Source organism: Eriocheir sinensis, chromosome 18 (assembly GCF_024679095.1).
Source record: "Eriocheir sinensis breed Jianghai 21 chromosome 18, ASM2467909v1, whole genome shotgun sequence".
Classification (NCBI taxonomy): domain Eukaryota; kingdom Metazoa; phylum Arthropoda; class Malacostraca; order Decapoda; family Varunidae; genus Eriocheir; species Eriocheir sinensis.
In genome coordinates this window covers 11809983-11824574 of record NC_066526.1, presented here as the reverse complement: position 1 = coordinate 11824574, position 14592 = coordinate 11809983, and the positions used below count along the sequence as shown (strand labels likewise).

Sequence of the window (14592 nt, the reverse complement as noted above, 5' to 3'; positions counted from 1 at the left end):
TAACAAATCAAGCACAAATATCGAAATCAAATAATTCAGTTCAGCGAAGGGCAATGTTCAGAAGCAAGGAGGGAACAGAACGTTTGATTAAAAAATTGCATAGAGAATTAATTTACAATATCAACACTGGAGCCTTTGACATGAAGAATTAAATAACATTTGAGCTTTAGATTAAAAAGAGTTAGCTCGCCCCGGAGACAGCGAGGGCGGCGGGAGGGAGGGAGAGGGAGGACGAGGGGGCGAAAAAGAGCAAGAAAAAAACGATGACAAACGAGGACGAGCCTGCAAGAAAATGATGAAAGAAATGATGCTGAAGGCAAACATTAGACGAAGACACAAAGACAGTCTGCGACGAGAAGAAACGGGAAGGGATAAGGATTTATGATTACAATATTCAAAAGTTGCTTCATAAGATCATCTCAAAGCATCAAACGAAGAAACTAATGAAAAGAAACAGGAGGAGATGAAGACTGAGGATTACAGTATAGAAAATAGTTACCTCCCATAATAATACCAAAATGAAAAAGAAAAGAAAGAAAGGGATATATATATATATATATATATATATATATATATATATATATATATATATATATATATATATATATATATATATATATATATATATATATATATATATATATATATATATATATATATATATATATATATATATATATATATATATATATATATATATATATATATATATATATATATATATATATATATATATATATATATATATATATATATATATATATATATATATATATATATATATATAAGCATCCATGATCATAATACAGATAATAGTTACATCTCCTTACAATATTATCAAACCAAAATTTTCTCATTCAATCGGTATTCTTAACCAGGAAGAATCTGCTGAAACGTTAATATTGAATCTCCTACGACAAAGTTCCTCACCAACGACTGTTGCTTAAATTACAGGCTCACGGAGTAGAGGGTAAAGTTTTGAACTGGGTCAAGGCGTGGCTTAGCAATAGGAAGCAAAGAGTGCAAATCAATGGTAAAAGATCTGACTGGGGATGTGTCACGAGTGGGGTCCCACAAGGCTCGGTATTAGGTCCACTTCTGTTTATTATTTATATCAATGACTTAGATACAGGAATTAGTAGTGATGTTAGTAAGTTTGCAGATGATACCAAGATCGGTAGAGTAATGGAGTCGGATCAGGACGCTAGTATTCTCCAGGGTGAACTAAACAGATTGTATGACCGGGCGGATAAATGGCAGATGGAGTTCAATGTAGGGAAGTGCAGTATTCTGAGTGTAGGTAGGAACAACCCTTCTCATAACTATTGCTTAAATGACACTCCCCGAAGCAGGTCTGGGTGAGAGAGGGATTTAGGGGTCTTAGTGAGCTCTGATCTCCGTCCAAGGGCACAATGCATTCAAGCTAGAAATCGAGCTAATAGGGTACTGGGATTTATTTCAAGGAGCGTAAGCAACAGAAGCGCCGAAGTCTTCCTCAAACTATATTTAGCATTAGTTAGACCTCATCTTGACTATGCGGTTCAGTTCTGGTCACCTTACTATAGAATGGATATCAAAATGTTAGAATCGGTGCAGAGGAGGATGACTAAGATGATTCAGGGGTTGAGAAACTTGCCATACGAGGAAAGACTCAAACAGTTAAACTTGCATTCTCTAGAAAGGCGAAGGGAGCGTGGAGACATGATCGAGGTTTATAAATGGATGAAAGGCTTTAATAAGGGAGATATTCATAAGGTTTTGTTGGTAAGAGAACCGGGTAGGATACGAAGTAGTGGGTTTAAACTGGATAAATTCAGATTCAACAGGGACATAGGCAAAAATTGGTTTACTAACAGGGTGGTGGATGAGTGGAATAGGCTTAGCAGTCACGTGGTGAGTGCCAATACAATTTTCACATTCAAAAATAGATTGGATAAATTCATGGACAGCGATATTAGGTGGGGTTAGATACACGGGAGCTACACGGGAGCTTAGGTTCAAAGGAGCTGCCTTGTACAGGCCTATCGGCCTCTTGCAGACTCCTATGTTCTTATATCTGAGGCTCAAGAGGAAAGAAACACATTTTTTTCTTTTTCTCTTCCTTAATCTCTGACTTTGAAACATAATACTTGTCTAGCACTCAAGAGCTTCCTTGGCGAGGTTTGATATTTTAGGAAAGTCTATATATCCATCAACGTGCCTCTATCTATTTCTTTCTCTATCTCTCAGTTTCTCTCTCAACGAAATGAATAACGCCAAATCGACAGAAGAATATATTGTACAAAGTCGTAAACAACAAACAACAGAGAAATCAAAACAATAAACAAAACGGGGAGTGTGACGCGGCTCCTTCCTTACTTTCTTTCCGTCAGAGAGAAAGGAAAGGAAGGTAAACAACGAGGCAAAAAGGAGGAAGACAAGCAGGAAGAGCGGCTGCCAGACACCCAGATGGCGTCAGCTCCGCACCGCCACTTCCAGGAAAGATGCACGCTTGGAATTACGGCCAGAGACGCAAAGCCAGGGCCGTGAGGCAGGCAAGGGCAGCGTAGGTCAGGTCTTCGTCAGCATAAACCTTGGAGTGTTTTGAGAGTGTCTTGGATGAATAGTTTTTTTTTTTTTTTACAGCAGAGGAGACAGTGCAAGGGCGTAAAAAAAAAGAAAGCAATAAAGGATCAGTTGATATCCAAACAACTGGCTAGGGAAGTTGAGGAAGATAATTTGATGCCTTTCTTTTTTTTTTTTATGTTAACAAAGTGAATGTTGGTTGTCGTGGGTAACTTATTTTGCTCCTGGAAAGTTCGTAAAGTATATAACATCAGCGTTCGTGGAAAGGACACTTTTTTTTCTTTACGTCATATCATAGTTTATCTGTCTAATTTATAACAGAAGTACACAACACTGAAACTAATATGTAACTGGTAGCTCAAAGGGACGGAGATGCACACCGCCGTCACGGGCAGCTGTGGCGTAATTGACCCCTCTTTCGGCCACCTCTTCGGATTCTTTACAGGAGCAGCGAGTAGCGGGCTTTTTTTATTATTGTTTCCTTTTTTTGTGCCCTTGTGCTGCCTCCTTTGCTGTAAAAAAAATAATGCTCCCAACTTAACCTTCTACTCCTAAATGCCACACTGAACTATACATTGCTTTGGCCAAATCGATATACCATTTTTTTTTACTTAATGTCATAATCTAGCTCTCGAATACATCACACACGTACAAGGCAATACTAAAACTAATTTCTGGCAACACTCGAAAATGCGATACTGAACTACATTATGACCTTGGTATGGAAATAAAGAATACCTATTTTTTACTTATTATCATAATCTAACTCTCTAATACATCATACAAGTACACGGCAAAAACTAAAACTAATATATAACTAATAACACTGGTGAATGCGACAGTGAACTACATATTATGGCCTTGGTATGAGAATGGAAAGACACTTATCTTTGACTTAATATGATAGTCTAGCTCTTTAATACATCACACAAGTACACGACACGATTAAAAGTAATATCTAGTAACGCGGGTGAGGGAGACACTGAGCTACACGTGACCTTCGTATGGGAATAAAACAAAGAGCTAAATTTCCAGCTTCTGGCGCCCATTCATTTTTCCCTGTTAACCTTCCCCATCAGTCATCGTAAAGTATTTCACGCCGCACCACATCCATCACCAACTTCCGCCGCGTCCAGCCACAAATCACAAACCTCAGACGCACTTTACATCACAAAATTCACTCGCTTCCTCTCTCGACCTTCTCTCTCTCTCTCTCACGTTGGCTCCTTTGACTCGCTTCACCGTCGCGGAAACACACATACCTTCACAATTATTTCCCGACGATTCTGATGACCTTGACAACAAACACACACACACATACACATACACACAAACACACACACACACACTCCTCTATCACTTTATTTTTCCCTCCTACCTATTACGACACCGCCCTTTTTTACGACGCGCGGTGGCTGTGAGGGTGAGCGGAGGGAAAAAATATATATAATGGGTCATCTCTGCCCTGTCTATGATTGCGATTTATGAGTGAGTTCCCCTTCGCTGAGTGACAAGAGGAGAGCACAAAAAATGAGAGACGGAGAGGCAGCCCCCGTGAGACGAATGAGGTGTGGGTGACGAGGGAGGAAGAGAGAAGCGAAGGGGAGGAAGGATTTAGGACAAGGAAAAGAGGGGAGGAAAGTGGAATAGAGAGAGAGAGAGAGAGAGAGAGAGAGAGAGAGAGAGAGAGAGAGAGAGAGAGAGAGAAAAGAGAAAAAGAGAAAAAAAAAGTTGGGGGGGAGATTGCGTGAGTGAGTGTGTGAATCAAAGAAAAAAACAAAAGAAAAAGAGAGAGAAAGTGAGACAAAGTGAGAAACAGAGAGATAAAGGGAGAGAGGGGGTGAGTGCGTGGGTGCGTGCGTGTATCACTGAAAAAAATAAAATAAAAAGACGAAAGAGAGCTAAAAACCCATTACAACACTAACTTCCAGTACTGATTGAATGTAGACCCAACCAAGTGTAACAACCGAGCTCATAGGCAGAGGCTGGGTCGGGGCGGACGGCGAGACGGGAGGCGGACCGTCGGGGCGAGCTAGGCACAGGGAGGCGAGGCGAGGCGCTGAGTGGGCAGGTCAGAGGCAGTGTGGCTCCGGCAGGCGTGGAGGGAGGGTGTACTTGCGAGCGTCTCTTACCGACCTCAGCACGCAGTCACGTCCGTCTCGCCGCACCTCATGCCCGGCCAGAGAGAGATATCGTTCGTTCTGGCACGATGGTTGTCTCGAGATGTGCCCAAAACATTACCAGTGCATAAGTAACAGTTCCCGGAGTTCTTTTCGGTGTGTGTGTGTGATGGACCCGTTTGTGTAGCTGTCACTAGATATGATTGATAAGTTTTGACGCTGGAAAACTTGAGTGAACTATAGAAAGGGGACTTCACGCCTCCATGGTCCTTGTTTGCTGGTTCGTGGTGGGCGTCTGTGGGCCATGACAGGCTGAGGCAGAACGGGAACCAAAAGTGTGTGTCTTTGGGAGCCACAGACATCACCTCTGCCTCACCTTCACCGGCATTCCATCACGATAACAATGAACGAAGATAGACTGGATTGCCACTAACGATGATGCTTCCGAGATAAGAAACAGACCGTGATATGCTTCCCTTGACTCCATGGCTGAAGATGAATTAGGCGGAGCAGCCACATGACAGCCAAAGACGAGGACAAACATCGACTTTTGAGTATTTTCTAACACAGTGCCGCATGAATGTGAGTCCCGCCGGGGTGCCACGTGCTCGGACACTGCCTTGACCCTGAGGACATCTGGGCACTGACCTCGGAGGCTGCCGGGGGTCGAGGAGGAGGAGGCAGGAGGTATCGGGTGGGAATCAATACCTGACTCATTACCCATCGCGACAATACCATAATGCTTCTCTCCCTCTGCGTTATAGGTGAGTAATGGCTTCCTCCTCTCACCCTCTTCCCTCACAATCCTTTTTTATAAGTCCCTCAGTGCAGGAAAGGCTGGAATCATGAGCGGATTAATGGGATCGTCCGGGGTTAATGCCTTTCCGATAATCTATAAGGGATCAGGGTAGACGTCCAACGAGTCTCACCTGAAATCATCGTTGGGTCCAGACATTATTTCCTCGGGTTCCAGGGATTTGCTTATTGACTGGCTGCAACCCTCGGCGCGGCGGCTTCCTCCTCTTCGTCTCAATATTCCGCTACTTATCCCGATGTGCGGCAATTATCGAAAACCTGTGCGGAGTTTCTCGTTACGTCGACGACCTTCACCTTAGTCTTCCCTGCACGTGACTCAGCCTCCGGGGAGTGTCATCAATGTGTTACTTCCTGGGGTGGAGTGTCTACAGCACCCACATGAGCGTTAGTCGTGGGTGTGTCAGACTGTGGTAGATTAGGTTGCATTCTTCCATACTATTGGTAGGTGGAGATGATGTTATGACCGGATGAATTTGTATACATTAGAACATGGTATCAAGGTATTACTTCCGGGGCTTAGAACGTATCCAGCACCTTGACCAACGTTAGTCTTATGTGTGTCAGACTGAAGTGGATTTTTATTTATATCTTAAACAGGTATTTTCCTGTATTTTGGAAGGTTAAGATAACGTTATGATAGGCAGGTTTGGATACGTTCGAACATGTCCTGACGTGTTAGGATAGCGAGAGGAACCTTCGCTTTGATTGGTTCCCTTCACATCTTTGGCACGTCTCCTATCTAAAACTATTAAAAAAACTATTCACGCAGTTTGCCTATATAAAAAATAACTTTTCTTCCTCAAACAATACCGTGTTTTTACGCCGCGAAAATTGAAAACGTAATAACAAATCCTCATGCAAGAATCCATCCCGCTCCGTGAAATGGATTTGTTGAGTTTTCACCCCTAAAAAAAATATTCAGCCGAGGCGGCCCCCGCGAGGAACCCGCCTCCACGCCTCGGGCCGCGGCGCCGACGAAAAAAAAAAGCCTGAATAATAAACCCGCGATGACAGCAGCTGAAGTGCCACGCGTGACAGGCAGAATGGGCTAATTATTTAATTTTTGTAAGCCATGTCTCAAAGCGGGGGAGGAGGAGGAGGGGGAGGAGGAGGAGGAGGAGGAGGAGGAGGAGGAGGAGGAGGGGGGGAAGATGAAAGTGGTAGGAGGAAGGGAGGGTGGAAACGAAGGATGGAAATAGTTGAAGAAAAAAAAAAAAAAAACTATGGTGTTGGTGGGTGCGGTGGTGGCGGCTGGAGTTGCCTGGGATGAAGCAATAGTTAATACACTAAACAATAATAATATATCAGTAATACATATGCTATCAATATCACAATGTTATTACCGCATACCAAAAAATATTTTTATTATGACTATTATTATTGTCGTTATTATTATTTATTATCATTATTATTATTATTATTATTATTATTATTATTATTATTATTATTATTATTATTATTATTATTATTATTATTATTATTATTATTATTATTATCATTATAGTTATTATTAACATTATCATTACTGTTATCATTACTATTACTTTTGAACATGAAATAATACAATAACAAAAGGCAATAATGACAATAACTTTATTCATAATGTGTAGGCGGATGATCATTAACAACTAATTCTACTACTACAATTATTACAACTACAACAACAACAACAAAATCGATGTAAAACTGTATTTTCTGACTGTTTTAGCCCAAAGACTTTCACCAAGAACCCTTTCTTCTTCTGCGTAACGTGCTGTTCTTCTTACTAATCCCTGTTTATTTTACGCGTGTAGTTGTTCTATGTCATTGAAAACAACAATGTATACACACTCTTGGATCTAGTCATAACCCTTTGGTATTCGTCTTGTGTTATATCCTGTGAACGGAATGGCAGAGATATATCACTACTTTTTTCATCTCGTAATCGAATCTCCTTAGCAGCAAAGTTAGAAGACATTAATTTCCTCGTTAAAATTCCGGAAACGCCTAAAACTTAACCTCTTATACTCTCTGTAACACTCCTCCACGCCCCTCACCCTTAAACGGCCCCAGCCTGCCTAAGCCTTCCCATCTCGGGGGTAATATCTGCCTCAAATCCTTATCCAAAGCCTTCCGACACACAAAGACCGTCCTTGAGCCTGTATCTAAGCCATCTAATGACATTACCTACATCTACCGACCCTGTTCTTATCCTCATCCGGTTCCCTACTCCCCTTTGTTTTTGTTTTTTCCTGATTTCCACTCCTCCTGTCGCCTGGAAAGGATGGAAGGAAGGAAGGAGTGATGGTTTCTGGTGAGAGAGGGAGAGGAAAGAGAGAGAGAGAGAGGAGAGAGAGAGAGAGAGAGAGAGAGAAAGAGAGAGAGAGAGAGAGAGAGAGAGAGAGAGAGAGAGAGAGAGAGAGAGAGAGAGAGAGAGAGAGAGAGAGAGAGAGAGAGAGAGAGAGAGAGAGAGAGAGAGAGAGAGAGAGAGAGAGAGAGAGAGAGAGAGAGAGAGAGAGAGAGAGAGAGAGAGAGAGAGAGAGAGAGAGAGAGAGAGAGAGAGAGAGAGAGAGAGAGAGAGAGAACGATGAGAGAAAGAAAAGAAAAGAAATGAAAAGGGGAGACATCTACATCTACCCTTTCCTTTTTTTGAAGACAGAGGTGAGAGGAATAGAAGGGGAAAGAGAGGAAAGAAGGAAGAGGGAGAAGGAGAAATGGAGGAGAAGAGAAAGAGATAAATGGAAAAAAAATAAAAGGCGAAAATCTACATCAACCCTCCTCTGTTATCCTAATCCTCTTCACAACGTTTCGCTTATCCATTTTTGTTATCCCTCTCATCCCCTTCCCTTCCGTTCCCAATCTCCTTTAGCTAAGTTTATCACCCTCCTCTCGTTTTTATTCCTCTTTTCTACGCTTCCACGCCTCTTCCTCTCTTCTTATCTCCCGTTTTCTTTCGTTTCCGTCTTTCTTTCCCTTCAATCCCTTCCACCTCCCCCTCCTCCTCCTCCTCCTCCTTGCTTCATCTTTTTCTATGCTATGTCCTGATTCCTTTCATTCTCCTTGCGTATATTATTCTTTATCACACATTCCTTTTTTCCTCTTTCCTCCTCTTTGTTCTGTCCGCATTTCTCATTTTTGCTGTTATTTTTTTCTCTCTCTTGTTCTGCTTTCTTTTATCTTCACCCTCCAAGCCCTCCCTTATACACTTATTCTTCAGACTAATTTTTTTTATAGTTTCCCTTTCACTTATCTTGCATTCTCCTCCCTTCACTTTCCCTTCCCACTTTCCTTTACCGTTTTCTCCTTATTTTCTTTCTTTCTTGTTTTCATTTATTTTATCTTTACCTTTGCAGCCCTTCCCTTATTCACGTGTTCTTCTTCAGACTAAATTTTCCAGGTTTCCCTTTCATTTATTTTTCATTCCCCTTCCTTCACTCTCCCTTCCCATTCTTCTTTACCGTTTTCTCCTTATTTTCTTTCTTTCTTGTTTTCCTTTATTTTATCTTTACCCTTGCATCACTTTCTTTATTCACGTATTCTTCTTCGGATTAAATGATCTTGGTTTCCTTTTCATTTATTTACATTCTCCTCCCTTCACTCTCCCTTCCCACTCTCCTTTACCGTTCTCTCCTTAAGCTCACCTCTCGCCCTTCATCCTCCTTAATTAATTTACCTTTATCCATCGCATTACCCATTCTTTCCCTCCACGCTTTAGAATTTTTGCTCCTTCTCTCAAGAATATTCGAATTCCTCAACTACCTTCTCTCTCCTTGAACCCTGCAAAGACATTCCTCTATTTTCCCTTCCCCCTCATATAAACTTTACTTCTTCGGTCTTGATCTTTCCCCCCTTCAGCCTCACTCATGAATTCCTGTACCCAGCATGGACTCAGAGACCCATGTTAGTCTGTAGTAGTTTACCTCAACAGCCCTCTCTTCTCCTCCCATCTTCTTCTCCCTTACACAAACTTCACTTCCCTCTTCATCTTTCCCCCCTTCAGACTCACTCATGAATTCCTGTACTTAGCATGGGCTCACTTCGACTCTGGTTAGCATGTATTGTAGTGTTCGTCAAATGTCTTCTCTCCTCCTCCCATCTTCTCCCATTTACAAACTTCACTTCCCTCTTCATCTTTCCCCCCTTCAGACTCACTCACGAATTCCCGTTCTTGGTATGTCCCTAAAACGACTCCTGTTAGTATGTTCTTCCCCTCACCTGGCTAACTTAATGTGTTACCTGAGAAAGCTTGGGTGCATCAAGAACAATTACTCACGAGGGACAGCTAGTCATGCATACCGAGGTGATGGCGTCTCATTTTCGTCTAGTTGGGAGTCGTGGAAACACAAGCAAGACCTCCACCCACAAGTTCCTGGATGTGTGTGTTAGTTGACTCTGCATGATTAGTTTCTCTGTGTGTTGACGTGACTGTCTGACTAGTTGTTGTATTATGTTATAGGCAGCAATAACATCACAAAAAAGATAATGATAATGGTAATGATACTACTACTACTACTACTACTACTACTACTACTACTACTACTACTACTATTACTACTTCTACTACTACTACTACTTTTCCTCCTCGTCCTCGTAGTCCTTCTATCTCCTCCTACGATTACTACTACTACTACTACTACTACTACTACTACTACTATTGATGATAATTATATAAGGATAATACTTGTTCTGCGGGCTTCCTCCACGTAACTTTCCTGCATTACCAACTAAGTTCATAAGCGCATTAATATCGGCCGACCTTACATCAGGATTATTTCAACTTCCGCAAAATGGCTTTCATCGTCTTCTTTCTTTCTTCTTCCTTCTTATAATTTTCCTTCTTTTTCCTCCTCCTGGTTTTCCTTTTTCCTTCTCTGTTCCTTTTTTTCTTTCTTTCTTGCTCTTCCTTTTCCTTCTCTAACTTCTATTTCTTTTCTTTTTTTTCTCTTCTCCTTATTTTTCCTCCTCCTGGTTTTCCTTTTTTCCTTCTCTGTTTCTTTTTCTCACTCTTTCCTGCTTTTCCTTTTCTCTCTCTAACTTCTATTTCTTTTCCTCTTTTCTCTTCTTATTTTTCGTTTTCCTCTTCCTCCTCTTCCTTTGTCTTCTCTAACTTCTCTTTCATATCATGTTTTCTCTCTTTTTATTTTTTTTCCTCTTGTTATTCTTTCTGCTTCTTTAACTTCTCTTTCTTATCATCCTCTTCTTTGTCCTGCTTCCCTTCCTTATGATCCTCCCCTCCTCCTCCTCCTCCTGCTCCTCCTCCTCCTCCTTTCCCCGCATACACTTTCTTCCTCTTGGCTGTTGTGGAACTTCAGAATTGCGTTGTCTGACTCAAAAATCATCGCCCCACAGTATTTCAGGCCCGCCCATGTATGTCCCGAGGTCTCTGTTCTACCTATATGGTCCTGGATTCCTTTCGTTTTTTCTAGTTTTCTTTTTCATATTTTTTCACTTTTATTTTTTTTGGGGGGGTCAGTTCTATTTTTTTGTGTTTTTCTTTACTTTCTTTTTATTTTTTTGATTTCTTCTACTTCCTTTTCTTCTTTACTCCTAATCTCCCTTTCCCGTTTTACTAATTTAACGCTTTATGTTTAATTTCCTCTTCGTTTTCATTATTTTTCTGCTTCGATTTTATTTTCATGGTCTTTTTCTGCCTTTGTTACTTCTTTTATTTTTATTGTTATTTTGTTTTCATTATTTTTGCTTCGATTTTATTTTCATGATCCTTTTCTGCCTTTGTTACTTCTCTTCTTTTTCTTTTTCTTTCGTCATCTTCTTTGTTTCGATTCTGTTTTCATGGTCTTTTTCTGCCTTTGTTACTTCTTTTATTTTTATTTTTATTTTGTTTTCATTATTTTTTGCTTCGATTTTATTTTCATGATCTTTTTCTGCCTTTGTTACTTCTCTTCTTTTTCTTTTTCTTTCGTCATCTTCTTTGTTTCGATTCTGTTTTCATGGTCTTTTTTCTGCCTTTGTTACTTCTTTTTTATTTTTATTTCGTCATATTTTTTGTTTCGTCTTTACTACTGGTTCCCTTTCCATATTATTTTTATCCATTTTTCACTTTCGCACAATTTTTCTTTCGAACTTTTCTCCTCGTTCTTTATTTCATTTTCAACATTCTTTCTTTACAATCTTTTTTTCCTCTTTGTCGACCACTAGTCTCCCTTGCTATTCTCGTTTTTAGTGTTAATCCCAAGCCATATTTTTATTCTCTCCTTTGTTTTTTTTGGCTTTCAGTTTTAATCCGAAGTCTATTTTCAGTTCCTCCTCTCGCCGTCCAGGTCTCTGCAACTTCCCCGTATTAAACCTTAACTTTCGTTCTTAATTTTTTCACGTCCCTTGCGCACTGTCCTATCGATCATCGCCCACACACAGAAAACAAAAAGAGAAAGGAAATATATATAGTTAAAGAAAGCTAAAGAAAGAAAACAATAAATAAACGACAGATAGACAGAGTTATACATAGAGACTGACATGATTTCAACGCAAAAAAGGGAAAGAGAAATATTTAAAGAAAGCAAAAGAAAGAAAACACACACTAAATAAAAGAAAGATAGATAAAGACAGAGATAGAGACCGACTAACGATATTCACGCAAAAAAGGGGAAAGATATAATTAAAGAAAACAAAAGAGAGAAAAGAAATAGAGATAGATAAAGAGAGATGGACAGAAGGATAGACAGATAGATAGACAGAGACTAACCAATAGTATGCACACTAAGAATGATAACCAGACCGTAAGAATGACAGAAGGAATAAGAGAGAGAAACAACGCAAAGCAAAGGGTGAATACAAAGAAGACTTATTACAACACAAGGAAACACTAAAAAGCAAGACGAAGAGAACGATGTAAAAGAAAACAAGGTAACCTAATAAGGGCGGCGCCAAAGACAAAGAAAACGAAAAGAAAAAGAAAAAAACGACCAGAGAGGAAGAGGAAATGGATATAAAAGAAACGAGTATAACGAAATGAGGAGGAGAGGAAGAAGGGATGAGATGAGGAGGAGGAAGTATAAATAAAATAATGTTGAAAGAAAACGAAACAAAAAATAACAGGGGAGTCAGAGACGAAATAACACCAAGAAAATATAAAAATACAAGAGTCTGTAAGGAAAGAAAACAAAGAAAAATCAACACGGGAATCAGGAAAGGAAGAAAAAGAAGAAAATATTAACACAGGAATCAGAAATGAAGAAGAAAACGTGAGAACTTGACCAGCCAACGGGAGGAAAAAAACAACAACGATACCGAGGATAACAAAATAAAGACGAGAGGAGGAAGAAGGGATAAGAAGGCGAACGGAAAGTATAAATAAAAAGACAATGAAAACTATATAAAAGAAAGAAAGAGAAAAAAAATGGCCAGAGAGGACGAGGAAACAAAACTAGAAGACCCGAGGATAACAAAATAAGAACGAGAGGGGGAAGAAGGGATGAGAAGGCGAGCGGAAAGTATAAGTAAAAGGACGTTGGAAAAATATAAACGAAAGAAAGAGAAAAACAAATTGACCAGAGAGGAAGAGGAAACAAAAATAAAGAGACCGAGCATAACAAACTAAGATCGAAAGGAGGAAGAAGGGAAGAGAAGGCGAGCGGAAAATATAAGTAAAAAGACGTTGGAAATTATATAAACGAAAGAAAACGAAAAAAAGACCAGCAAGAGAGGAAATAAAGCTAAAAGAACCGAGTGTAACAAAATAAGAACGAGAGGGAGAAGGGATGAGAAGGCGAACGGAAAGTATAAGTAAAAAGACGTTGAAAATTATGTAAACGAAAGAAAAAAAACTTGATGAGCGAAAGAGGAAATAAAAATTAAAGAACGGAGAATAAGAACGAGAGAATGAAGGAAAATGAAGGGAAATGGAAAGTATAAGTAAAAAACACTGATGAAAGTATAAACGAAAAAAGAGGACTAGAGAACGAGAAAATAAAAATAAATAACAGAATCGAGAATAACAAAAATAAAGGGGAAAGGAAGAAGGGAAGAGAAGGGAAGAGGAAAGTATTGGTAAAAGATGTTGAAAAAATGTATATAAACACGGGAATCAGTAACAAAAAAAAAACGAAAAAAATATACAAGGGAATTAGAAGATGAAAGAGAATATAGAAAATGTATACACGGGATCAGGAAAGAAAGGAACCACCAAAAAAAATGTTTATCTGTACCTGTTTACTCACACACACACGGTTTTCTTTTCCTCGTTTATATTTAGTTACGTTTATCAATCAGCATCTCATCCCTTCCTTGCATATATGAGTTAATGTTAATCTCGCGTCAAGCTTTATCAGAAAACAATAACGAGAGAACATTGGAGCGAGACACGGCGACAGGGAAGCAATTTATCATATTCATTTCTGTCATAACGCGTTCCCTCTTTAATTATCATCCCTTTCTATTTATAATCCTCCATTTCTCTCTCTTTCTCTTCTCTTCTCTATCAAATAAATAAAGCAGATACACAACACCAGTAGACATTTTCCCCCCTCACGACCTATCGGACCCAACACTTCGCCTTTTTACCTGACATGCAAAAAAATGTGAGAAGCAATTACTAAGTTTCCGTCCCACCTGACCTCGTTCATGTGTGTTTATCAGGACCGTTTGCTTTGTTTATTAAAATTGAAAATATGAGAGGAGGAGGAGGAAGGAAGACGAGGGAGAGAACGAGGAAGGGATGAAGGAGGAGAAGAGAAGGAGAAAAAAGACGAGGAGGAGGTAGAAGGGGCAAGGACGAGGGGAAAGAACAAGAGGTAGACAGCGAGACAAACTGGAAAATGAAAGGACAGGACTGGAAGAAGAAAAAGAGGGAGAGGGGAGAGCAAGATAATGGGGAGGTTGTCAATGGAACCGGACAGGGGATAGGAAGGAGAGGAAAGATCAGATGCGATGAGGAAGAGAGAAAGATACGGACTTGAGAAGGGAATATGAGGAAACAAAAGGAATGCTTATTGGCGTAACGAAGAAAGGAAACAGGAAGGGAGAAAGAGTCGTGTAGATAAGGTAGGAAGAGGAAATGAAGGTAAGAAAGAGGGAGCAAGTGAAAGGAGATTACGGGAGATATGGAAAGAGAGAAGATAGTAAATTAACTGTTAGGAAAGGGAGGAGAAGAGAA

At 40.0% G+C, this 14592-nt stretch overlaps 1 protein-coding gene across 1 annotated transcript in view; it reads left to right on the top strand.

Annotated features, from left to right (window-relative positions):
* Positions 1-4390: 4390 nt before the first annotated feature.
* The window catches only part of LOC127000304 (zwei Ig domain protein zig-8-like), a 57449-nt gene continuing 47247 nt past the window's right edge, over positions 4391-14592 (top strand). Inside the window, exon 1 of the mRNA XM_050863862.1 lies at positions 4391-5449. Coding sequence (XP_050719819.1) covers positions 5425-5449 — 25 coding nt within the window. The 5' untranslated portion in view covers positions 4391-5424. The remainder of the gene's footprint in view (positions 5450-14592) is intronic.